Genomic DNA, 24,096 nt, shown 5'->3' with positions numbered 1-24,096 from the left:
AAAGCAAACACAAGCGAAACCGAAACTGAACACCTAGCGACGCTCTGCGACATCCCCATGTTTTGTAGCTCACTGTAATTTCAGAAAGGCAATATTTTGTGTCTGAATAAAACTTTCTTATTTATTATTTAGACTTGAGCTGCTGGTTAAGAAAATGGAGAGTTACGTTTTTATTTGTGCGATTTACACGTCGGCTTGCAATCCCGAGGCGGCGCCACCGTTTCGCCACGTCGCGTGCGCTTACGTCATTCGTTGATTCCACGGCCCAAGATTCCGCTGGGCTAGAGGGTGGAGGCAGCCATATTGAGAACTTCCGGAATCGCCAGATCCCACTAGAAACGCCGTAACACAAGATCAGCAAACCAAAGTTCTGCCGACGACCCGCCGCCCAACAACCACACAATGACTACGATGAATCCAGAATAGTAAGTGACCCGCGCTTCTCCCGTGTTTCGGAGTTTTTCGTGCGTGCATGGTGCAGGGGTGTCGCCGGCTAAGCCTACGTGTGTGATGCTGGGTCGACGTCGCGGTGGTCAAGAGAAAAAAAATGCCGACAGCGAGGCAGCCGTGACGTCTCCACGTCGACTTGGAGTGCTCGCGGATGCCAGACGTGTCATAAGATCGTATTTTCGTGGCAAGACTTCTCCTATGTGGTTGTGCGGATGAAAGATTTTGGCAGAACGTAGCGTCCCTGTGCGTCGCCAGTCTGTATGAAAGGTCCCATTGATTTGAAGGAACATCGTCGTCACGGGGTTCCTAGCGGCTGGCGTTACCCAACACTCCCTAGCAAGCATGTTGTTGCTTGACGGCGTTAAATTGCACTAGTCGGGGGTTTCTGCACGTGTTTTACGTGCTTCAAATCAGTACTGAAGTTTCTTTGTATGCAGAGCGGTGTAAAACTTGGGGCGGGCGTGAGCGGTGCTTGTAGAGGCGGCGATAACGATACTTGTTGCGGCGGCGTGGGGGATGCGTTTATGAGAAATGCCTGCTGATGCGTTTCATGAGTTTGCGCTAGTCATTGCGTTTCTGATTCTAAGAGAATTGTCCGCAAAGCTTTTGAGATGGTGCTTCTCAGGCTTTGTTGAAACATGTCCTAGTGCTCCTTTGTTCGACTGTCTGGTAGGGCAAAACTTTTGTGGCCTACCAACCCATCGCATTCGGACAGCTGTTTTTACCCCTAAGCCTAACCAAAACGGGGTGGTGCTCAGTCGCTGTCGTGTGAACGTTGAGCTGGGCTTTTTTCTTGAAACTGGAGCTGCATGCATACTTCACGCCGCTTTGCGTTGTGCTGTGTAGCTCTGCTGCAAACGTCAGCATTGTTTCACACTGTCTTTCGTTGACAGTGCGGTGAAAGGCGTTACTGGTTTTGTTTTGCATTGTAACTTTGCAGGTTGGAGGATGAGAACATTCACATTTTCAGGTAGCTTTCTTGTGCCATTGCCACCTTCTCAGTTTAGTATGTGGCTGTATTCGCCACTTTTCATGGTGGCTGATGCAGATGTGCGATAATTTGTTCCGCGTTAAAATCATCGCCGCAGTAACACGCGGCCCTAGTTTATCGTTTTTCACAAGGTGATCATTTCAGCTAGCGGTGCGGGTTCTGTTTTTGTTGGTAATAGGCGGCTGTTCTTGGAGAGACTGGTTTTCAGCGAAGTCCTTCCAGGGACCTTGTTTTTGTTTCCTCGTCTGGCAAGCTCGCCGTGCTGCTTGGATCCTCGTGGTAGCCCTGTGCAGACATCAGTCATTACATAGCGCAGTGCTCAGAAACATGGGCAAAGCAGACTGATGCTGTGACAACTCGTCAAACCGGCCTTGCTGATGTAACTAGCGTGAAATAGTGTGAGGCCAAACTGCCAAGTCACGCCCGACTGCGTTTCAGCACGAAAGTTTTCGGGCTAGCAAACTTGACAGGCCCACGCCTGTATTTTGAAACTTCTAGCTTTTCACGGAGATGCAGATACGTTCGTCGCACGCCGTACCTCCCGTGTCGTTCGCTAGTCATGTGACGCAACCTAAAGAAACGGCCTTCGCGCTCGCGTGGTCGCAGCTTATACTTCGTGGCGCCGTCCTGGCAGATGAATTGCGCAACTTAGCGAGCAATGCGACGCCTTCTTTTTCTCCTCTTGGGCTGTCGACGCATTTAGTCGCCTAAAATGTGACCTGCACTGTCGACTGAGTGCCTTCACTGTGGCGATCTCCACGCCCGATGCACAATGGCAGATGCATATGTCTCGCCGTGACAGCTGGGGTCCGCTGCTGGAACAGCGCATCCTTTCTGGCACTTAGTGCGTGCCCAATTAGTGCTGGCTAGTTGATGCTCCGGTTCAAGGAACTGACACGCGAACCGGCGAGAGTGACGAGACTCCGGCGATGACGTCACGGCCAGTAGCGGTCACCTGCGCTGGAGCGTTGCAAATGAACCAGAAGCGTCAAGGGCGATATTTTTTTTTTTTTTCCTTTTTCCTGTTGCCGTTTTTGTGCGATTTTCATGCCTTTGGCAGCTGAAAGCATGACGCGGTTGCTGCGTGGCGACGTCAGCTGTATGCAGACGAGGGAGGGATCTGCGAGTGCCATGTGCATTACATTAACATATTGTCTGTTACGTGTGAATGCTCCACGACGTGTAAGGGCATTGACGCGGCGTTGAAGGAACGCGCACGCTTTCTCACGCTTTGGCGGTCATTGCGTGGAGGCCTGCAGGAAGATGATTGCGCACACGTCTGAGTGAACACGTACTGAGTAATGTTGCGCTGAAAACCGCAGGGCAAAAAATCAGAGCGGCGCGGTTTCACTATCATTCATTGCGTCACTCTCCGCGATGACGACGTCGTGAGAATGAGAAAAAAAAAAAAAAACATGGCCGCCGCCGCGTCGTCTGAGCGAGTTGTGTTCGATGATGGACTTCGACGCGAGCGGGCGATGAGCAATTCGGAGATGACGGTTCGGCAGCGCGAGGTGACGCCTCAGGCGCGTGCTCTTGACGTCGATCGCCGCCCAGCGGTTTCGTAACGGATTATCTGTCAACAGGGCCCCTCCGTAGTGCACCCGTGTGCCGAACAAGGACGCGACATTATGCCTGATAAGGAAAAACTGGCGTCCAGAGAGCGCGGTCGCTGGGGGCTTCGAAGGGGGTGTCCGCGGACAAGGGCGTGCGATGGCGAAGTGTTGGCTTTCCAGTCACTGGGCTGTCAGTGTTGCGCCCCATTCAGCACGATGGCCACAGGGTGGTCGCGGTTGCATTGCCTGCTGCTGTTGCTTGAAGGCAAATGTGAATTTTTAAGTCCTAGTTCATCACCAGCAATGCAGCTGGGAGGGACAGGTCTGTTGATGGATACTGGTTGTGGGCTTGACTGTAATGCAGGCATTGTAGTTTCAAGATTTAGAAATGTCGGCCCTGGTTTTGAGTGGAAATAAAAGTGCCTGCCTTAGAAAAGGATCCGATTGGAAATGTGCAGTCTGCCCACTATTTGCAATCAGCTTGATTTGGGCTGTGCTCAGATGTCTCAATTCTTGTGGTGTTTTGCTGCCATGCAGTTGGTGTGTGCAGAAACAGCCTGCAAGTCTGAATGGGCTACATTGGGTTTGGGGTGTATTCCTGACCATTCTGTAGCAGAAAGTGTGGTGGGGAACTGTTGGGAAGCGTCACAGGGTTGCGCTTTTGCTCCAGATGGCTGGCATTCTCGAGATAATAAGGACATGGCACTCTGACCCCATTGGAATTGGTGCAAAATTGATAGCATTGTTAGGCATGTAAGCATTTGTTGCACTTAACATGGGGATAGGCCTTCTCGATAGAATGGGAGGAGGTGCCTTGAGATTAGGCATGCACTAGAAAGCATTGAGCAGCTTATCTTGTAAAGCTAATATTGATAAAAGGTTAGTGGTCTATCATTTCACTTCATGTCAGCATTTCTACTACTTGCATCTGGCTTGCAATCAAAGAAAGTTTTGGCTTCTACCCTCATATTCTTTTGTAGTATAGACACTGTATTTTACCTGCTCTTTCCTAACCTCATGTGCTGATATAATTATAGTTGTTGCTTAATTTTTTTTATCTTAATGTTAATGTCACACATTCGGCCATTATGGGCAATTTTATGCCCTTGGGAAGTATAAAATGAAGTGTTTCACATATTGCCCTATGGCATTGGTACTGGCATTTTATGGATGTTGCCAACATGATGATACATCTAGACTTGACCTCCTGTGATGGTCTCTTCTTCCTTGGATGTCTGAAGCTTGGCAACGAACTCTAAACTGCCAGTACAAACTATCCTCATTCATATTCATGCATATATAGCTGTAATACAGGCACTTTTCCTTTAGGCCTCCGCAGGCAGGGCTAGCAGATACATTCGTGAGTTGGCAATAAATAGGACAGGCTGTCGGGGTCGCTAACCTGAAGGTTACACACGTTTCAAGGATGCAGTTGTTTATTTTTGTAGTATGCTAGCACCAACGCTTCCACTCGCTCGAAAAGCTGTTGTCTACTTGTGCAGTCCGGTGATCTCTGAACATGAAAGAAATAAAATAAACATGGCCGCAGCAGGGCTTCTATCCCGCTGCACGAGAGCACTGCGTCATATCTGCAGCTGAACTCCCATTGGTTTGACTGCAACACGCTCGTGCTGTGCTTTGTATCATTGTTTTTTTGTCAACTTCATTTTGCACAGTGTATCCAGAACATGCTGCTGTAACTGCTTTCTTAAGGTGTGTTAAGCTGTTCCAAAATCTCGTAGCATGCTCCCACTATGGTCTGCAATCACTTGTTTTTGTTCATCTTTGCCTGAATCTTGGCATTGAAACCCTAGCCTCCAGTTCGAAACAGCAGAATGAGACATGCTCGCACAGATACTTTGGATTGACATGCTCACGCAGATACTTTGGATTTGGTGGATTAAGCTGTCTCTGATGGAATTTTCTTTTAATGTTTGACAGTTGGCACCAAATGTTACGACAAGATGAAATGCGTACAGTACTATTATTTATCTTGTCTTCACTGGTTTGGTGGTCACTGCAAACTATAAAGCCAGAGTTCAGACCAGGATTGGGCACCAAGTCTGGGCTGAAAGTAGCAACACTCTGCCAAACGTGAGGCCCTCTTAAATTCGGAGCGTTAAATTCGGAAATAATACCCTTCCACATGATTAATCACACCATTTTGTTTGAATTTGTTAAGAAGCTTGATTATACCCCCCCCCCCACCCCCACCCCCTCTTCCAATCCTTTAAAGGGGGGCGCCAAGCTCGACGCCAAACCTTCATTCTGTCGGCCCTGTTCATTGTTTTTAAAAGTGCAGGCTTATGGCCACAGATAATTTTGTACTACACTGGTGACCGAGAACTCATGCTGTTGCGTTACAAGCCAAATTTCTTTCCTGAAAACCAGGGACTCAATAATCGTTCAGAAGCGCGTTGTCCTGTAATTTTCAATTTCGCACCCATGGCGAAGCTTTTTTAGTTTCTTAGGTGCAGAATATTTTGTTGTTTGCTATTCCATTGCATCAAAATAAATGTTTTATAACCATGCCTCACCTTCATGCTGTGTTTTGAGGCCTTAGATTGGAGGGATGCCTATGCCAGTCATCTCAATAAGATGCTAGTTACACCTGTGTTAAAAACTCTCGTTAGAAACTGGAGCATTAGCTGCAGCTATAGAGGTGTTTCTGTTCATTTAGTTTCTTCCAAGCTATCAAATGAAACCCCTTTATTTTGAATGGTGGATCTATTCGTCTTACAAGAGCTTTCTCAGTAAAATGTACAAGCCATCATAAAGCTGAAGCGATGTTTAGGAATGGTGAGGTGTGAGTTTTTACTTTCACAGGCAGCTGTGATAATTTAGCAGGTACACTTAAGCTCTCTTTTTAAGGTATAATGTGTCAGTGTTAACGGCTCTTGTCTGGGTCACCTTGGCGGGGTCCTCGTTTGCATGCACACACTTGTTAGCATGCAACGCAGTTGTAAGCTACCACATTATGTGAAAAACTGCCTGCATAGATGTTACAAAAGCCTGCATCGCGTCACACATCTCGCTGACCAATAATTGCTGGCTGTGCAACCTGCTACTTCGCTCATGATGTTGAGATCTCTATTTTCTGCAGAATGGAATGAATGAAAAGTGGCTTAACGCAGTTACATTATGAGATCAATGCATGTTGGTAAAATCAGCGTGTGGTTCTACATGGCTAGCAAAGAAGTGGTCAGAGTTTGTGCAGTCAGTGAATGCGAAAAACCCTAGTTGGAATATTGTGCCGGTGTTGGTGTCATGAAACCATCTAGAAGAGATGATGCTCAGTACTAGATTGCACCCAAGAAGTGACTATAAGGTTTGACTTGCTGCACAATTGGGGCTTGTTCCTTGTTTGCCATTGGGTTAGACTTGTAGGTTGTGCTTACGCGCCTTGCTTTGACTGATTGCCGCTGTCCTTTCTCTTGCAGCGACTATTTATTTAAGCTTCTTCTCATTGGCGATTCTGGAGTGGGCAAGTCCTGTTTGCTGCTCAGGTTTGCGGTGAGTGTTTAGGCATCTTTTGCCTCAGTTTGTTCTATTCATTTAGTCTTTGTAGGCTGCATCATGCGTAAACCGGTGCGTCGAGGACCAAGGTATATGAAATGTACAGTTGTGGAATGGGAGGTCCAGTGCTGAGTCAGTTATGTTTGGCATATCTTATCGTAGTGTGTAATTTAAGGGAGGGTTTTTTTCTTGTGATGGCTTTACTTATGCACATCAATGCCACTTGTAGGGATGCGAGTGTAAACTTGTACATTTGCACTTAAGTCAGATTTGGTGCAGTCAACACTTCTAAGTACTGCTCATTTTTTTTTTTTTTGGCCTAAATATTTTCTTCTAAGTATCCAGGCTGCAAAAAAAGCCAGTTTTATTAGTTTTTCTTCAGCAGAATGCTGATGCTTAATATTTCATAGGCATGAACATTCTATGCAGTGCCAGAATGGGTTCAGAATAGTAAATTCTTATTTATCAAACAGGCAAGGGCATTGTGGAAGGAGTTCGAAAGTGTATGATGCTTAACACTGGGAAAAGAAATTATTGACGGCAAGGTCTGTCCACATGACAGGGAGCAGATGTGTCTCCAAACACTTTGTTTGCATACCAGGGTTTGTAATTTGCCTGAAACTAAGATCCCTGCGGCACGTTGAATTCATAGGAGAAACTAGGGCGCTTGTCTTGTACTCAGCCCTAGGTGTCCATGATGCCTTTGAAGGTCCTCTCTTGAGACTCTCCAGGTAATGTTCACAGTTTAAAAAAGTTCTCTTGTTCTTTCTAGCTATAGTGGCATTTGTCCGGTAGCAAAATGTCCATTTATTGTAAATCTTCCCACCAGTTGATTCACGTTACCGAAAAGGGTGGGTTTGGCCACTTGGAATGGCCGTGCAGCATGGCCTAGTGGAGTCAACACCAGAAAATTGATTGCCGACACACACATTGTGCCCAAGAAAATTGGCTGGCAATGGAAACTGCTGTGTTTAGTTAGTCGTCTTTTCTAGCTTACTGAAGCCTTCTTTTTGGTCAGCGCCCTCCCTGTAATTAGGGCCGCATGGTATTAATGCCTACACTGGTCCAAAGGCAGCTATGCAGTAACTGGTGGATGTCCATAGTTTTGCAAAGATCAACTGTTAGTACGCTGCGGTTACATTGCGATTGTACTCCACCTCGGTCGGGCTCGGGTAGTTGTGGTGTGGACTTCTGTTATTGGGGGAACTTGCACTCGAGGTTCGTTTCGCAGAGCCAAGCCACGAATGATGACACTCTACCTCTTGTGAATGTCGGTGATTGCGTATTCTTCCTTGGATGTCTGAGTGGCGTAATTGGCAGTCTTGTCTAGCCGGCGTCTCATCTGGCCTGCATGCCTCGCCAGCAGTCTTGACCTGTCTGCTTCCCTCTTGCAGGATGACACGTACACGGAAAGTTACATCAGCACAATCGGAGTTGACTTTGTAAGTTGCTCTCTGTTTGTTTGGATGTAGGAGCGAGGGTTTGACAGTTGGTCGTCAAAGGGGCTGTTAGCAGTATGTTTTTGTGCTTGCACTGTGAGGTCGTTGACCTAGCAGCTAACTGATCAACACTGTGACCAGCACCACCACGGTTGCCATTTAGCCTTCACGGGAGCACGTTTGCAAGGGCTCAAGGTTTTTGCATGATGACACACAAATGTTTTGGCAATGACTACCTGTGATTGGTTGCCATTGTTCCCTTGGCTGTCTGAGACGAAAGCCTTGGCTCATGCAGTCCTGTTTCGTGCAGACTACTGTTATTGTGGGCTGCGTGGCTTAGCTTACGGCTAAGGCAGGTGTTGGTTCTAGAGATGCTTTGCTGGGGTACAAGTGTAGCAGCAGATTTATTGCGCCCAATGAAGAGAACTCCTTTGTGTCATAGAACTTCAGTTTCATCTCTCATGTTTTCAGCTAAGTCCATTTGTTTTTTTTCTTTCGGGCATCTTGTTGTTGGGTACGCTTGGCGGTTTGTCAGTAATAGTTAACTTATTTGGGTAGAGCAAAGTGCAGGACTTTGACTGTCTGGTGCTCTGTACCGATGGCTCTGACCTCAGGAGACGTTAAAATGCATCTCTCTTGCTTTACTCGTTTAGGGAATCGTCTGCATTGCCCTAAATAGCATGCTTCTTTTTCCTGCAGAAAATAAGGACGATAGAACTAGAAGGGAAGACCATCAAGCTGCAGATTGTGAGTATTGCTTCTTGTGGCTTGCTGACGGTGTAAGAACTGTACACAAACTACACGAAATTTGTTTGCTGTGCATGTCTCATGGCAGAGAAAGCATTTGGCAGCTTGAGTGACATGATGACACCATACTGAAATGACATGCAGTGATTTTTTTCTTCCTTGGATGTCTGACCACTCGTCTGCCATGCTGCTGGTGTCTGTTAGTTACCGCTTAGGGTTGCTTGTAAATTTAATGTCTGTGCCTGTGCTGCTGCCTTTCATATTCAGTGTTCATTTCCTTAATGCAGTAGTAAGTGCCACGTGAAGTTAAATGGAATTCTCAAGAGTTTGTATTGCAGTTTAAAGGCACCATCATTCTTGTGAATATTTGAACTCGCATTTTCAAATAATTGGGCTCGAGATGCTTTTGGTTTTATTCTCGTTGATTTCTGGTGCACAGTGCTGTTGTGCTAGAGAATGCGGTCTTTGATGATCATGAACTTATTTTTCTGCTTTTCTGTCTTAAATTGTTCTGCATGACAATGTGTGCTCTAATTCTGCTTCTTTGTGTCTTGTGAATGCTTCCAGTGGGACACAGCGGGGCAGGAGCGATTCCGTACCATCACGTCCAGTTACTACCGGGGGGCACATGGCATCATCGTCGCCTACGACGTCACAGACCAGGTGCGTGTTTGAACCTTGTGTCTGAAAATTGTTTTCATGAAGGCATTGTGCTGCTCCTGGAGATTTAAGAGAAGCGGGTTAGGTAGTGTGCTGTTATTCGTATTGTCAGTGCGAAAGCGTGTGTTTGAGCTGACCTGCTGAGCAGAATAAGTTTTTCATAGTAAAGCTACCAAAATGTATAGCAATGTATCCTTGGCTATAAACGTTTGTGGAAGGTACGTTTCTCGAAAAAAAAATTTATTCTAGCTCTTCCTCGGGGTCCACCTTGGGTGGTTGGCGATTTCGGTTGGGAAATCTGAACTCAGTCTATTGAGATTTCAATTTATAGCAGCTTGTGTTAACAGTCGCAGAAGTTTGCCTGTTCATAATTGTTGAGCCATTGTAACCCTGTTGGCTCGGGGAAAGATTTCGAAGGTTCCTTTTGGCGATCAGGTGCTGTGCAGCTTGGCAGCCAAATCAGTTCTTTTTTTTTTTGAGCATGCTCAGCGTGCTTTGTGTAGGCTGGCACAAGGACGTTTTGGCGGGGTTCACCAACAGGGATGATACATCCAGACGTGACCCACTGTGATGGTCTTTTCTTTCTTGGATGGCTGAAAGTTGGTGAACCAGGAACAAATGCTTCATTCTTCTTCAAATAACGATGGGTAGCCTCTGAAGTGGTGCAGCACACTAGTGCCCTTACCTTGAAGCTGCAATAGACCTTGTTAAAGCAATGTGAGAGTGTTTGGTTGAGTTGCCATAGCCTTTGGTTACGAGATAATCTGCTCAAGACTAACTGTACGGATGAATTGTTGGACATCGGGCGTTTTTGTTGAAGCGGGCATTGACATGAGGCCACCTGGAATGTACAGTCATCTATGAAAGATCAACTGGGGCTTCAGTTTCACTTCACTATATCAATTTCTACTATATCCGAGTTAACTTGAACGAGGTTCTGCTATACCACGCATTTTGTAGTTCTGCACCTGTGTATCTTTGGTCTTCGTGGTGCTGAGTGATGTTGACAGACAGAATAGTTGAAGCTGTTCCTTCATCTTGCGTGATGTTTTCTGAATGTGCTGTCAACATTGAAAAATTGTTACTGTCACCGATTGACTTCTATCGAATTTCGTTAAGGTGGGGCGACCGCATCGTAGGTGGTTTTTCTGTTTTGAGGAGTGTGTGCTGCCTTTTTCCTCAACCCTGGTGTGTGGTGTCACCGCAGGAGTCGTTCAACAACGTGAAGCAGTGGCTGCAGGAGATCGACCGCTACGCCTGCGAGAATGTCAACAAGCTCCTGGTCGGCAACAAGTGCGACCTCACGACGAAGAAGGTGGTCGACTACACGACAGCAAAGGCAAGTTGAATCCTTGTCTACAGGGGATATGAGGGTCTTCATATCTCATTGAAGCTTAGCGTGCAAGTGCAGGATAGAATGTCGATTTCAAATGTGCATATACATTTCAAAGGTTTCATCTAGAGAAGGTATGGCAAAATAGCTCTCCTAATTAAGTCGTTTCTTGCGGCCAATTATAGTTATTCCTAGTTGAAAAAGTCCTCGTTTAGGAACATGCATACATTTTTCGAAGGGCCTATCGCACATCCTAAAGCTTTCCTTTCTTCCGTAATTGCCACATATTAACAATGGGTCAAATTTCGACTAATTGCTGCCACATAAATTTTTTTCTCTGACTTAAGGTATTTATGATCAAGAAAATGACAGAAAATTCCTTGGCTTCAGCATGGGCAGGGAATGTTTTGAAATGTCTTCCGTAAAGTGGTCTTAATGGGGAATTATCGTAATGGCACTTGGGTAATGGCTGTTATTTTGCCACATATCCTCTCTCTGGTGAGATATTTGGATTACAAATGCATATTTGAAATTGCATTCTGTTTTGCACTTAAATGCTAATAAAGAAAACATATTCAAAGCCCTCATCACCAGGTTAAAGGAGTGCCTGCATGGCAGAACAGCTACTTCTCCCGTCTAACATGTGATGGTGGAGAGGACTTGGCATGATGACGCATACATTCTGGGAATGATTGAAGGTGATTACAAACCCATTCTACCGTTCCCATGGCTGTCTGAGATCAAGTTCTCTCTGTCTAGATGCATGCTACATGCATATGGTGCGGCACTTGCCAAACTAGTTGAGTGTTCAGTTCCTTTTGTGTGGTTTTTTTTTTTACATGACCTTAATCAAAATTGGCCAGCTCCAAATCTGCAGTCGTTTTGTAATTTTTTTTTTGTTAAGACCCTTTAGTGTGTAGCTGTTAAGAGGAAGTGCGCTGCGAGCTTTAAAAAAAGTGGCTTTTTGAGATGTGAACGTTGCTTCCGTGGCTCAGTTGTACCGATGTTGGCTCACTCGGAAAACCAGGTAATAATGTTAACTAGTAAGCTGTTTAACATGCTTGAATAAGCAGAAATTACATGGGACTTTTTCTTTTTTGTTTTCCTCAACTCATTTGTCGCGATGTTGTGCAGTGGTTAAAACTTTGATCACAGACAATTTAGCTGGTGTAGATCAACTTTATTCGTGTGCACTGTTGTTGTGCACACTGTCCAGAGAAATGTGCATCCAAAAATTTGGCATCGTTCTATGTGGTGGTACATATGAACTTTTTTCTTTTTTTCTTTTCTTTTTTTTTTTTTTTTTGAGGTTTTCAGGAAAATGCACAGCCTTATTCATTTCCTCACCAGTTTCAAATACGTCATGGTTTTTGCTTCAGGCCAGTAATTTGCCTACTGATTAAAACAAAATTTCATATTATGATGCTTAAGTGGTAAGATCATGGTTTGTAAAGAGTGAAGAACGAAATGCTGAGAATAGTTTTTGTAGTATGTTGATTTTGTAATTTATAGCCTCACGAAATTCAGTGTACAGTCAGTGAGATTTTTGGACTCTGTAGGACCCGGAAAATGGTCCAAATAATTGAACAGTCAGAAAAATTCGTGAACTTAAATAAAGATCACTTTTTTGGAAAAAAAATCAGCTTTATAAATGACAAATTTTGCCGTTCCCCATGTTTCATTTATATGTCTATAATAGGCAGTTATAGCATGGCGTGATCTTCCGCGTGCCGTCCAGATCCGATAACGCGGGCGCGGCTGCCAGTGCATGCGCACTGATTGGTGCCAATGCAGCAGATGTGAAATCGCTCGGAAGCATGTGATGTGCGGGCAGTTTTTGGTGCTCAAGGCTGTGGTCGCAGTTCGCGCGTTCGTATCATCCGTAGTGGCGCGGGAGGGTGTTCGGATCATTCGAAATTTTGCACATTGTACACAATGCATTCTGGCCGATTCATATCACAGATTTTACTGTACAATCTTCCAGCTAGAATATCTCTGCCAGTAATGCTTTCATGACCATGCCATTTCACAACGTACTGTGATGCAGTTGCAGGTCATGCTCGGGCCATGAGCGAATGCATGCGCCCTGCGAAGCAGGAACATTGGAACATTGTCTCTACGGCTAACGACGGCAGCAAAGCCCGCGAAATGGAACTCACGGGAAAAAAACGAGTGGAATGTGAATGCGCCGTTTCAACCCCCGCACTCCACTTTATTCACCGCGGGCGACGGTGGCGGCGTCTGAGCAAGCTGCGGCAGGCTCACGTTTCATTTTCAGTCCAATTACGCGCTCTTTGTAGGCTACTGTGATGACGGCGAGCATTCCTTTACTGCCACTGCCTCAAATGGCAGTGGTAAGCAGAGCCAAGCTGGTCTGCCCGAACGATTGCTTCGCCTACCTTTCTTCATGGCCGTGCAAAACCGCTTGTTTTTACATAACGATGGCCACTGTCATCTATGTGGTGTAAAAAAAAAAAAAAGAGCCTCTTGCCAAGAAACGATCTCCACTGCATTGCTAGCACCAAATTTACTTTTGGACATCATAGTCCAAAATACTGTTCATGAAAATGAACACATTTCTAAGGGGCATGCAACAGTTCCTGATTAAAGTGTGAAATATCGCGCAAAGTATAAGCAACATTTTTGATGAACTTGACCATGAAATTTAGTCACCTTATCTGGAGTTTGTCCTAAAAGATGTGCGCTTGCTAGGTATGGCCAAATGAAGGCGCCTAGTTAATTGAGATTGAGTGAAAAATTAAGGAATATGGTATTGTTATTGGCATCAGTGTGATGATGGAATGATAAATTGGCTGTCTTGCCTTATTTGCATTGAAAGTACCTGCCAACCTTCCAGATTCGCTTCGGAAACTGATTTTTCTCACTGAACTTTCTGCTCGTGCGATCAATGTCTGATATCTCCTTATAAGTTGCCTCTCCCCGTACAGAAATAGTTTTTGCGAAAATGGCGCTGTGGAATTTGCATCTGCGTCTTAATCGCTAATACTATCACTCTTGATCGCCGCTCTGGCGCATTGGCATCAACTAAACGGCCAGTCAAAAAGACAAATCAAGCCAAAACCAAAGTTGCTGTGCATGTTATGTTTGCTGTTGCAATTGCTTGCATGTATGTTTAGGGTTAGCTAGGCTTCTTTTATGCAATCCATAGTGTAACGTTACTGTTCTCGTGTGCTTAAAGTCGTGGCACTATCAAAGTTTTAGTCGTTTTTGGGATCTTATACGTCTGAATTTCCTGGCTCCTTGACATCGAGAAAAGGCCGACATTTTGCATTTGGCATGTGTGGATGTGTACTGAGCGTGTATCGTGGTGACAGCGGTTATTTGAAGCTGACGCTAGAACTGAATTCCTCTCACCATTGTGCAGAACATGAGGGTCAAGCTTGAGAATTTGGGAAAAACTAGAATATTACGCAGTTGATGACAAAAAATTTGCTCCATACAACTAACCTAAAAGAGCTCCCGAAATTTCAGACGCATCGCGACCGATTGCTCAATTTTTCGGTGTTCATTCGCATTCAACCGCGGCTCCACTGCCACTAGGCAAGCCTCCATATAACATGTATGGGGTGGGCGTCATAGTTTGCAAACAATGCACGGCGAGGCTGTCAAGCATCAGACTGCTCTGACACCTTCTTCCACCGTAGCGGCAGTAAAGTGGTTTTTTCGCCGGGTGTTCTCGCGATTCCTAGTCCGAAAAAGCGGTTGTAGACTTTAGTTATGATGCAATCTCGAGCTGTTCAGGCCTATCATTAGAGAGTCCGCCACCAACAAAATCTCAAATTGTGCACTAAAATGCGGAAGGAACAGGTACATCGGAGTTCGGGGGGGTACAGTGAGTTTGAGATGAATCTCAAAAAGTGGGATTTTTTGTTAGCATTTTTCAAATCTGCAGCTAATATTCGATTAGTTCCCAAGGTAAGTTTACAGTCTCTCTAGGCATTATGTTGACTGCAGGATTGATTTATAACATCAACATGTGCTGAATCTCGTGCTAGGACATTTTGCAGCTGCGTGTAGCTGTTTTTCTGGGCATGCGGCTGTGTCGATCTTGGTTTCGTTAGAAACGGCAACTTTTCTTCTGCAAATTTTGCCCAGGAAGTGCGGTGGTGACATTGTAGTCGAAAAAAAGTCAAAGCTCATCCCTATTCCTCGAGCTAGCGCATGTGACCAAGAAGCGAGCTGTAATTGGCTGCATGACGTTCCCATCATCGGCTCCACTCCACAAACACTGCGATGGTGCACCTCGATCTCTGTTCAGTTCAATGCTGAGGTTTGCCTGTAGCGGCAAGTGTGACAAAAAGTATTTATTTACAAGTGTTTCATTCTTTGGAAGGTATTAATAATGGTCTGCTGCAGACCACCATGCCTTGGACAGTGCTTAACGGGAGACCCTGTGGTTTTAACTAATTTCTATTGTAAATGGATGGAAACAGCTTACCTAATGTGTTTGTGTGCTGAACATAAATGTGCAATCTATTCTTACCTATCATTTTTCAGTTTTGAAATATTCATTAGTTTATGACTAATCATTAAGTGCAAGTTCTTAATACTTCCTTCCTACAAATGGTTAACAATTTGATGTGTGCGCATTCTACAAGAGCCAGACAGTGAAACTATATAACTATAACGCTCTTTTAATTTTTGCTTCCCTGGTATAAAAAGCTGTACTTTCAAATGCTCCTATTGAAATGTGAAAAATTTCAATGCGCAATTCTTATGGCTAATTAAATTTGTAAGTGGAAATAAGTAGTGTAGGTCTTATTGAACAGAGTAATTTATCAGCTTTAACATGCAACAGTTCACATGTGAGCACTACATCTGGAGATATTTTGGGCAACAGTATGTGCAGTAAACAATTCCGTTTTGGGAAAACAAGGAATTAAGTTTCAAAAAAAGCTGTTTATTTATTGTAAATTGAAGCTTAGATTTCGATGGATCTTATGCTAGAAGCCGCCATGCACATAATCGCAATCAATCTCTTTCCCTCATTTTGTTTTCTATCATTCGCTTGAAGTTTTCAGGTTGCGTGGTGAATAGTCTCATTTGCTGCTGCTTCTTCGAAGTCCCCCCCCACAGAGATTGCTTGCGGCGGGTAGTGGACATCGCAGAAAGCCTTCGCTGATCTTGCATGCGAAGATGAATTACCATTTTTTGGCTTCAGAAAGAAGTGGCGTGTCTATGCATACTCCTCGGCGCCTCGCCGGGTGCCAGCGCATTACATTCTGCCGATCCTTTTGTGTCCACACTGCACTGTCTCATTGGGCTAATCGTCACTGGTGCTGATGGGTCCAATGGCCCTTTGTGCGTCCGAAGCTGCCGTTGTTTTTTTTTTTTATCGAAAGCATGAGACTTCGTGGTAGAGAAACGCAGTGCAGGACAAAATGTCAGCTGACGATGCTTTCCGGTATCCAATCAGGAGGCGGGATGTCCACCACGGGGTGCAAAAGCTTCAAGGCAGGCCGAGATTTTAGTATTTTTTTGCAGTGGTTTAGCTCCACTGTTGCCGGACTGAGAACTGTTTCGCACCAGAAGCGGAAAGTAGAAGAGTGCAGCTTTTGAATGATTACAAATATGGCTGCGCTCTGCTGCGCCATTGCCACAGGATGTGAGGTTCAATTCGATCAATCTTGAGGTGGTCTTACGAGTGAAAATCGTCGTGCTACTGTTTTCAAAATCTAATAATGCAATACTATTCCGAGGACCATAACATTTCAAAAATTGGTTCTTCAGAACCTCTAGATTATAAAAAAAATATTTTCAGAAAAGCAATGCTTTTGGTGATTGGTGATCTTTTGCACGTCTGGCCTTAGCAGGCCAGCGAGGTCACGAACGACTGAAAGCACTCCGGGCAGCCGCCATGTCCAATGCGACTCTGCAATGTTTCATAATGCAAATTTGGTGCAGAAGGAGATGGGAATTAAATAAAACTTCAGCAACAACATGAAAACTAGATATCCTCCCTCACAATGACGACGTTGCGGCCGCTGCAGGCTATACACACAGGTGTCATCAGTGTCAATGCGTTGATGTCTTGAAAGCAAGGTGTGTGACGGTACTGTCACTTTAGGCAAAGGCGAACGTGAACTTTGCCTCACCGTAAAGATCTGTCATATGCACATGCTGCGGTGATGTTGCTTCAGTGTTGCAATAATTTTTTACTACTAACATTTCCCACTGCGGCCTTCACACATAAACGTGTGATGTATGCGAATACGAAAATGGGGTTGCCACCCTTGGTTGCATTATATATGGCTACATTATATCCGATGTTCTGGTTACGAACCAGTATATCCCTTTTCATTTCCTCAAAACACCCATTGCTGCCTTCTTGCTCTTGTTCTTCCGGTGATACCAACCCTCCGCCCTTCTCTGAAATTTGACATAAGTAAACCATGCTCAGCATCATATTTCGTGGAAACTTTCAAATACAGGATTTAAATGGGGTTTCACCCTCCCTTCTCCCAGCCATCCCTTCCAACAGTGACCCTGGGCTGATGGCATGCTTTTCAAACTTTCATCGGTTTGATACTCATGTATCCAAACTGATCACAGTCCCTGCGGTGGTGCAGTGGTTAGGGGACTGCTGTGCCCAATGATGTGGGTCCATGTCGAAACTGCGGCGATCGCTTTTCGATGGATGCAAAAGGCAAGGCACCAGTGTGCTGTGCTGTGGCAGTGCACGTTACGAGCCCCAGGTGGTCGAAACTTCTGGAGCCCTCCTCCACTATGGTGTCTCTAGGAGCCTGAGTCGCCTTGGGACGAACCCCATTAACGGAACGTCATCTTCGAATTCATTTGGGGTAAAAATGGGGACAATCACACTGCCCTTTTGAAGTTTGTGTGGTGTGAAAATTTTCATCCATGTTCATATTTGGAGAAATGTGAGCCCAGGTTAATCGAGATTGTCACGTTCGCTTTGGAAGTTGCTCCAGCACGATCATGTCACTGCTGCTCTAATGCTGCCTCAGAACGGACCTTCTGTTCCAAAACCTACCTCTCCTCGGCCTCCCCTGGCATAACCGAAATGGAGAGCATGAATATCCAAGAATGCAAAGCGCATGTCACACTGTTCGGCTCAGTATTTGGGGCCTTTTTTTAGAGCTGGAGCTGTACTCTTCAGGCTGCAAGTTCCTAGTTTGCCCGGGGTCGGCGAATGACCTTGAAGGCGACGCAATATCATACTAGGACTGTTATAACGTCAGCAGCAAGTCATGCCAGGGAGTGAACTACTTTATTCACTGCTGGCGTACATATATACTATGTGACATCACATGAGTCGGGCGCTGCATCGCCGCAGCAGATATACATGGTGGTGTTTTAGCAATCATGCTGCGTTAACACACTCCTTCCCGCTCAATTAAATAACATGCCATCACCCAAGGTTCTCGTGTCGAAACCAGTCTGGCTGCCTGCGCACGTGAGCACTTCTACTTAGCGCTGGCTGCTCTTCCTGTCTGGATGGCGTTGGACACGGGAGCCTCCAAATCCTACGGTGCAGGCTCCGGCTGGGTTACGATGTCAGGCGCTAGGGCTGCGCCGCTGATTGGCTCCGATGGAGACAGTGACGATAGGTTCAAGTCATGTCGGGATGGCGACACCTCTTCCTGTTGGGTTGGCTTGACACCCTCATTCGAGTGCTATGGAGTCGCGCTGGGTTTGGCGTGCAGAGGACGCAGGGGATCGGCATGCGTGAAGCGAAGTTCATCGTGCTCTTTCACCAGTATGCCACAGCACTCACAACCTGGGACATAACTTCCCAGGCGACACACTCACCTCGCACAATTTTCACAAAAACACGGTCGCCCACCACAAACGTGCGCTCTTGCCCACGAACCAAATCGCGCTGTGCCTTCAATTGCTCCTGTTTTTGCTGCATGGTCTTTGCGAAATTTGGTTTCAGTAGAGAGTTTTATGCACGGCTGGCGCTTGAAAAAAAGTTCTGCGGGGTGACTTGGCCGTCACACTGGTTACGATAGGCCATGAGGAAGCTATCTCTTCTTTCACCGTCAGCTTCTTATCGGACACCTTACTTTCAAGCACCTGCTTCAGCAAGGCCTTTTTCACGGTTTGTACCGTTCGTTCTGCAGCCCGTTGGACGGACGCTACGTGATAAGGGGGGGTAGGAACGTGCCTTACGCCGTTGACGCTCAGGAAGTCAGCGAACTCAGTTGAGGTAAACTGGGGCCCGTTGTCGCTCACCAATACTTCAGGGAAGCCGTAAGCGGTAAAAGCACCCCTAAGTTTCTCAATAGTTTTTCCTGCAGAGGTTGACTACATTGGCTGCACTTCAATCCATTTTGAGAACAAGTCTGCGAGTACGAGGAACACGGTCTTTTCTTTCTGTGCAAAAATCCACATGCACGCGTGACCAACAGTGCTCAGGATATTGCCATGGTGGAAGAGGAACCGGCTGGGAGGCTGGCTGAACTGTTTGGCAGATTTTGCATCTCTGCACATATTGTTCAATTGCTGAGTCTATCCCATCCTCGTCGCCAGTTATAACGTCAACAGCAAGTTATGCCAGGGAGTGAACTATTTGTTCAGTGCTGGCGTACATACATACTGACATGTGACTTCACATGAGTCGGGCGCTGCGATCGTCGAGACAGATATACATGCCAGTGTTTTAGCAGGCGTGCTGCGTTACCGCAGACTTAGTTGTTGTGGTTATGTAGCTAGCCTGCATGCAGTGTTTGCACACTAAAACATAAAAACATTGGAGTAAAGCAGGTTTAAACCAGAGTACTCGGGCTGAGTAGCAGAGCATCATAATGACTGAGCCACCGCGGCAGGTGCTTACGTTCGTTACAACCATGTTTACAGTAGATTTAAGCTTGCGCCATTTTTTTCCTTACCGCTCGTGCTGGCCTTTGCAGGAGTTTGCGGACCAGCTGGGCATTCCTTTCCTCGAGACGAGCGCCAAGAATGCCACGAATGTGGAGCAGGCATTCATGACGATGGCGGCAGAGATCAAGAACCGCATGGGGCCCCCAACCACAGAGGCGAACCTGCGTGGCGACAGTGGCAAGATCAACCCGGGGACGCCTGTTCAGCCACGCGGATCTGGATGTTGCTAATCCTGAAGACCTGTTTCCCCCCGCCCACTTTACTATCCCCGCCCCCCTCTGCTGGCCACTCTTCCAGAGAGAGAGAGAGACCCAGCTTTGCCTCTCCCTCTCACCTTGGTTCCTTGCTCAGTGGTGTGACACATACACACAGATGTGCAGAGACAGCTGTGGCCCCTGCGAAAAAGCAGGGCGACATGGAGAGGGCGTTGAGGAGCCTGGGAGGAGTGAAAAAACGGGGAACTTCCCTGGAGGTCTCTCGTGTCATCCAGTCACGTTGCCACCACCGCAACCCAACCATCCTCCTCAGCAGCTTTCTCTTGTCACACATGCCTGTTTCCTTCTAAGATAGCAACATTGACACCGTAAACTGCATCTTTTTCTTTTTTAGGATCCAACATTTCTCACCCTTTCTTTTTTTTTTCTGGCTTGAAAAAACTTGCGCTTACTTGCAAAATCGGCCGTGTGTTAGGAGTCTGTGGTGTCCGAGATTGTGCCGCGACCTGTGCAGTTTTTGCTGTGCCCCTCCCGACCTATTGCTGCAACCCGGCTGCCTCGCACCCCCCCCCCCCCCCCCCCCCCCCCCTTCCATATTGGTGGCTACCTCTCCTGTCTGCCTTTCTCGAATAACCACCTTTATTATTTTTTTTTTAAATGAGGGTCTTCTCTCTCTTGTATGTATGTTGATACGTTGCTGGAGGCATTGCCATGCCGTGGACTGGAGCTGAAGAAGAGTGTGTGCTCTTTGGAACCCTGCGTCCTCCGCCTGTCCCTATCCACCCTTCACCGCCCACACTTTTCTGGACTTGTGTGGTGGGCTTGTAAAAAAAGGCGGAGACTGTTTTAACATTATTTTTTTTTCCTTTACCTCATAAACTAAAGCGACGAAATTATTAGTTGTTTAATTTGTTCCCCGGCAGTCTTTGTTGATCTTGTGATTGCTGCCCTTGTTTGAAACGCAAGCGAAGCCTCTCATGACATGCAATTTTGAGTTGCTGTTCTGTCAAAGTAAGCAGGTACGGTTTATTGCTAAGGCACGCCTTAGAATGTTTGTCCTTTCAGCAATTAAAGTGGTTCAGGTGCATGCTCTGCCACAGATACTTGTGTACAAGGCCTTGATTGCAAATACTGCCCGTGTGTGCAGCGTATTGCTGAAAAATGCAGCTTCATCAAGAACTAGACAGTGGAAACTGAGCTTCACATTTGGTATGTTCATAAGAGATCCAGTGCACATCCGGTGTGTACCTCTCGTCAGTGTTTAAAATGGGGTAGAGTAGTAGGGTTAAGGGTGCAGTGGCGCTGTTTGGGGAAGGGTTTGATGTATGTGCGTCGAGCTGGACAAGCCTTAGGCTTTTTAGTTGGAGATTGAGCTGTAATCTGAAGCTGGGCTTCTGTGTTGAGTGGCGGCAGTTTTTTTATTGTTCAACGGAGAGTGGGAGAACTGCTAGAATTGCTCTAATTTTCACCCTCCTTTTTTAAAATTATCTGTAGCATTCCAAACACTTGCGGGGTGGGGAATCGGTGGTGCATAGTGGGAGACTCTGCGTGGATGTGCACTTCGACAAGAGAAAGCTGTGGGAAGATAAAACCGCATACAAGACTATCTCTGCAGCTGAAGCAGCAAAACCAGACTATAACAGGCGCTAACAAAGCACTTGCTCGACATTGCTGGAATGCTGCCTAGCTTCTGTCAGGCCTGGGTGTCTTTTTTTTTTTTTTTCGCAAATGTGCTTTAGCGCTGGGCCTGTTTGAGTTTTGAAAGGCTGTCTTCTCTTAGTGAGTGGCTTTTTTTTTTTTTTTTTGTGAGTGCCTGTATTACTACCGCTTTACATTTATATATATTATATAATGCTGTATATGGCATGACCTCCACATGTACATAAGAAGGCGTAGGCTGTCCATGTAAGCTTCGTTCTCCCCCTTCAAATTGTGCTGGTTTTTAATGTCAGATTTTTTATTTCACATTGAATCTTCTGAAATCTTCTGGATTCGAAACTCGGATGGGCCGTGTGTGGTGCGTTGTGGAGCTACCAGCCAGAGCTAGTGCTCCTTGGCAATTTTTTTTAGAGGGTTTAGCCGTCCCACGAAGAAAACTTAGGGCAAGGGAGGTGCCGTGTGTTGCCAAGCGACACCTTTTCTGTGTGCGTGGGCACTTGCTGCCTTAGCCGAGGGAAGAGATTTCAGTCTCACAGTTGTGATTTGCCAGCTGTGTTAGATTTTTGTTTGTGCTAACGGTGCGGTTGATGGGGGTGGCGAGAGCTTTTCGAGTGTCTCGCTGACACCATCAGTTTTTTTTTTCGTGTTCCTTCGGATACTTCTGAGCTCGGCCAGTCGAACGTGATGAGAAGTGTATGATTTAGTGTATATTTGAAGCGTATTAAAAGAAATCTCTTTGTTGGGCGTTTTCTTGTCTTTCTATCCCCATTGAGCATCTTGTTGGCTGGTGGCATAGAGTTGATACATCTAAGACTAGAGCGAAAGCGGCGGCGGCACTAGGTAGAGCATACAAAACGATGCAGTACCATCATGGCGCTACAGAAGTGTAGCACAACCTCCTTATCTCGCCACGCTTTGCCCCCCAGGCTGGTGGTAGTCTTGCTAGGGGAGGCAGCAGACTGACCTGCGCTTGCCTTTCATCCCGCGTCCCTGATCCAGCACCTTGTATACATAAAAGGGAGGGTGTGTAAATTGGTATGTAATGGAGTTGTGATAAACTGGATCGGTGATGGCTGCTAATGCATTTCGCGTTAAAACGTTTCAGCGATGCATTCTGTTTCACACCGCAAAATATCTATGAAATGGCTTGCTGTTGCCAGTCAGACATCGTAAATTTTATTTGTGTTACCGCGAATTCCCCGCAGGGATTTACGTGAGGTCCCCAGAAATGATACCCATCGGTTGACCGCGCTCCTGATTGCGTGGTGTGATGCCGCTCCTATAGGGCCTCGGTCCAAACATCTTAAAAGAAATAAATCTTTGTCACCACCACGGAAAGCGCGCATTTCTGCTGTCACCACGCCGGGAGGTTTCATTTTTTTTTTTTTGCTTCTGCTTTGGAGTTCAGCGTAAGACATCGGACGCAGCGTGAAATTTGCTCGAGCTCTAATTCGATGCATTCTGATACTGTTTCAGGCTACCAAACCTACAATAGCTGCAATGTTCGTGGTAGTAGTAAAAGCAGTTTGCAGGAGAGATTGGGAATTCGGTGGTCGGTCATTCTAGTCCAGGATCCAGTTCGCCCCCCCCCCCCCCCCCCCCTGTCGCCTGGCCGTGTAGACTTCGAAGTCGCATTTTTGTGCAGTATTTGAGTTGAGTGAATGGTGCAAGGTTTTGAAGGTCTTAGCAAGCGTCTGTTTCACTGCTGCTGATTCTAATCGTTAATAATGCAGCGCGTCATTTTCGCATGTCCAGTGTCGCACAATCTCGTTCGTGCCCATTTGTGCCGTCGAACCCTTCGTTCAGCAACCTGAATCTGCAGAATAAAATATGTAGCGCCAGCATTTTTACAGAGCTGCTACACTTTGCGAGTTCGCGTCGTTTCTTCGTTGCAAGGGAAAAGCCAGAGAGCGCGGGAGGTTCGAGTGGGGTTTTCCCGGAGCAGTACAGCAGCTTGCGGAGCAATGCCCCTTTTGATAGACAACTTATCGTAACCTGCTATTCGATTCACGGTGTTCTATATTGAACTTCATTAGTAGCTTAAGGACTGAGCCGTTAGTGAGAGCTGTGTTTGTGGCTTCGCACAGCTCTGGTTTGGTATGTCCCTCGAGTGCTTCTTTTCTGGAATGCTACCTATGTACCTATTTCTTAGCTGGTAGTTTTGACGGTGTTCGTGTACTAGGCCTCATGCAGAATGTTTGCGGTCTGGGGCAAGGTCGCAAACGTCTTCGATCCGTACAACGGTGCACGAGCGTTACGAGGCCTCGGCGAGCAGTTCATTGTGCGATTCATGGACGCAACTTTAAGGCGCTACTTTTTGCAGAAGCCTGACAATGCGGCCGAGCAGTTTTATTTAGCTCGTGTGTTATGAGCTGTGCGATATACAGTTTCCTGACTGGTTTTAATACACGGTTGTGTAACCGCAGTGCGCTTCGGTGGCATTGCGCATTCTTAACGCTGGACTCTACCGGAAAGCGTGAACGTTGCGCCTATGGCGGATTAAGTGCATATCCTTTGCGATCCGAGCGCCAGAGATTGGCGAGCTGCGCCCATGCACTGCCCAGGTAGCACTGTACATTAGAATAATGTTGTTATATAATTTGTCTGAATGTTGCTTAATGTTTGTGATATAAAGTAACAGTATTCAAAAGAAACATTCTAA

At 46.2% G+C, this 24,096-nt stretch overlaps 1 protein-coding gene across 1 annotated transcript; it reads left to right on the top strand.

Annotated features, from left to right (window-relative positions):
- The first annotated feature begins 254 nt into the window (after window positions 1-254).
- On the top strand, window positions 255-22,178 carry Rab1 (RAS oncogene family member Rab1). The gene is made up of 7 exons (XM_084582336.1): window positions 255-425; window positions 6,438-6,510; window positions 7,908-7,955; window positions 8,652-8,699; window positions 9,267-9,362; window positions 10,567-10,698; window positions 19,590-22,178. Exons 1-7 carry the CDS (start codon window positions 403-405, stop codon window positions 19,788-19,790), a joined length of 621 nt encoding a protein of 206 aa, XP_084438462.1. The 5' UTR covers window positions 255-402; the 3' UTR covers window positions 19,791-22,178.
- The last annotated feature ends 1,918 nt before the right edge of the window (window positions 22,179-24,096 follow it).

This window comes from Amblyomma maculatum, chromosome 10 (assembly GCF_055883805.1).
Source record: "Amblyomma maculatum isolate TAMU_Amacu chromosome 10, ASM5588380v1, whole genome shotgun sequence".
In the NCBI taxonomy this organism is placed as follows: Eukaryota; Metazoa; Arthropoda; class Arachnida; order Ixodida; family Ixodidae; genus Amblyomma; species Amblyomma maculatum.
Note: the sequence above shows the minus strand (reverse complement) of the source record. Positions and strands in the feature narration are given on the sequence as shown.

Bases quoted from the DNA above. Each gene is read 5' to 3' on its own strand.
- Rab1 (XM_084582336.1), top strand. From the start codon at position 403: ATGACTACGATGAATCCAGAATA. The intron at 8,700-9,266 runs GTGAGTATTGCT...GAATGCTTCCAG, and splicing joins AGACCATCAAGCTGCAGATT to TGGGACACAGCGGGGCAGGA. The intron at 10,699-19,589 runs GCAAGTTGAATC...TGGCCTTTGCAG, and splicing joins TCGACTACACGACAGCAAAG to GAGTTTGCGGACCAGCTGGG.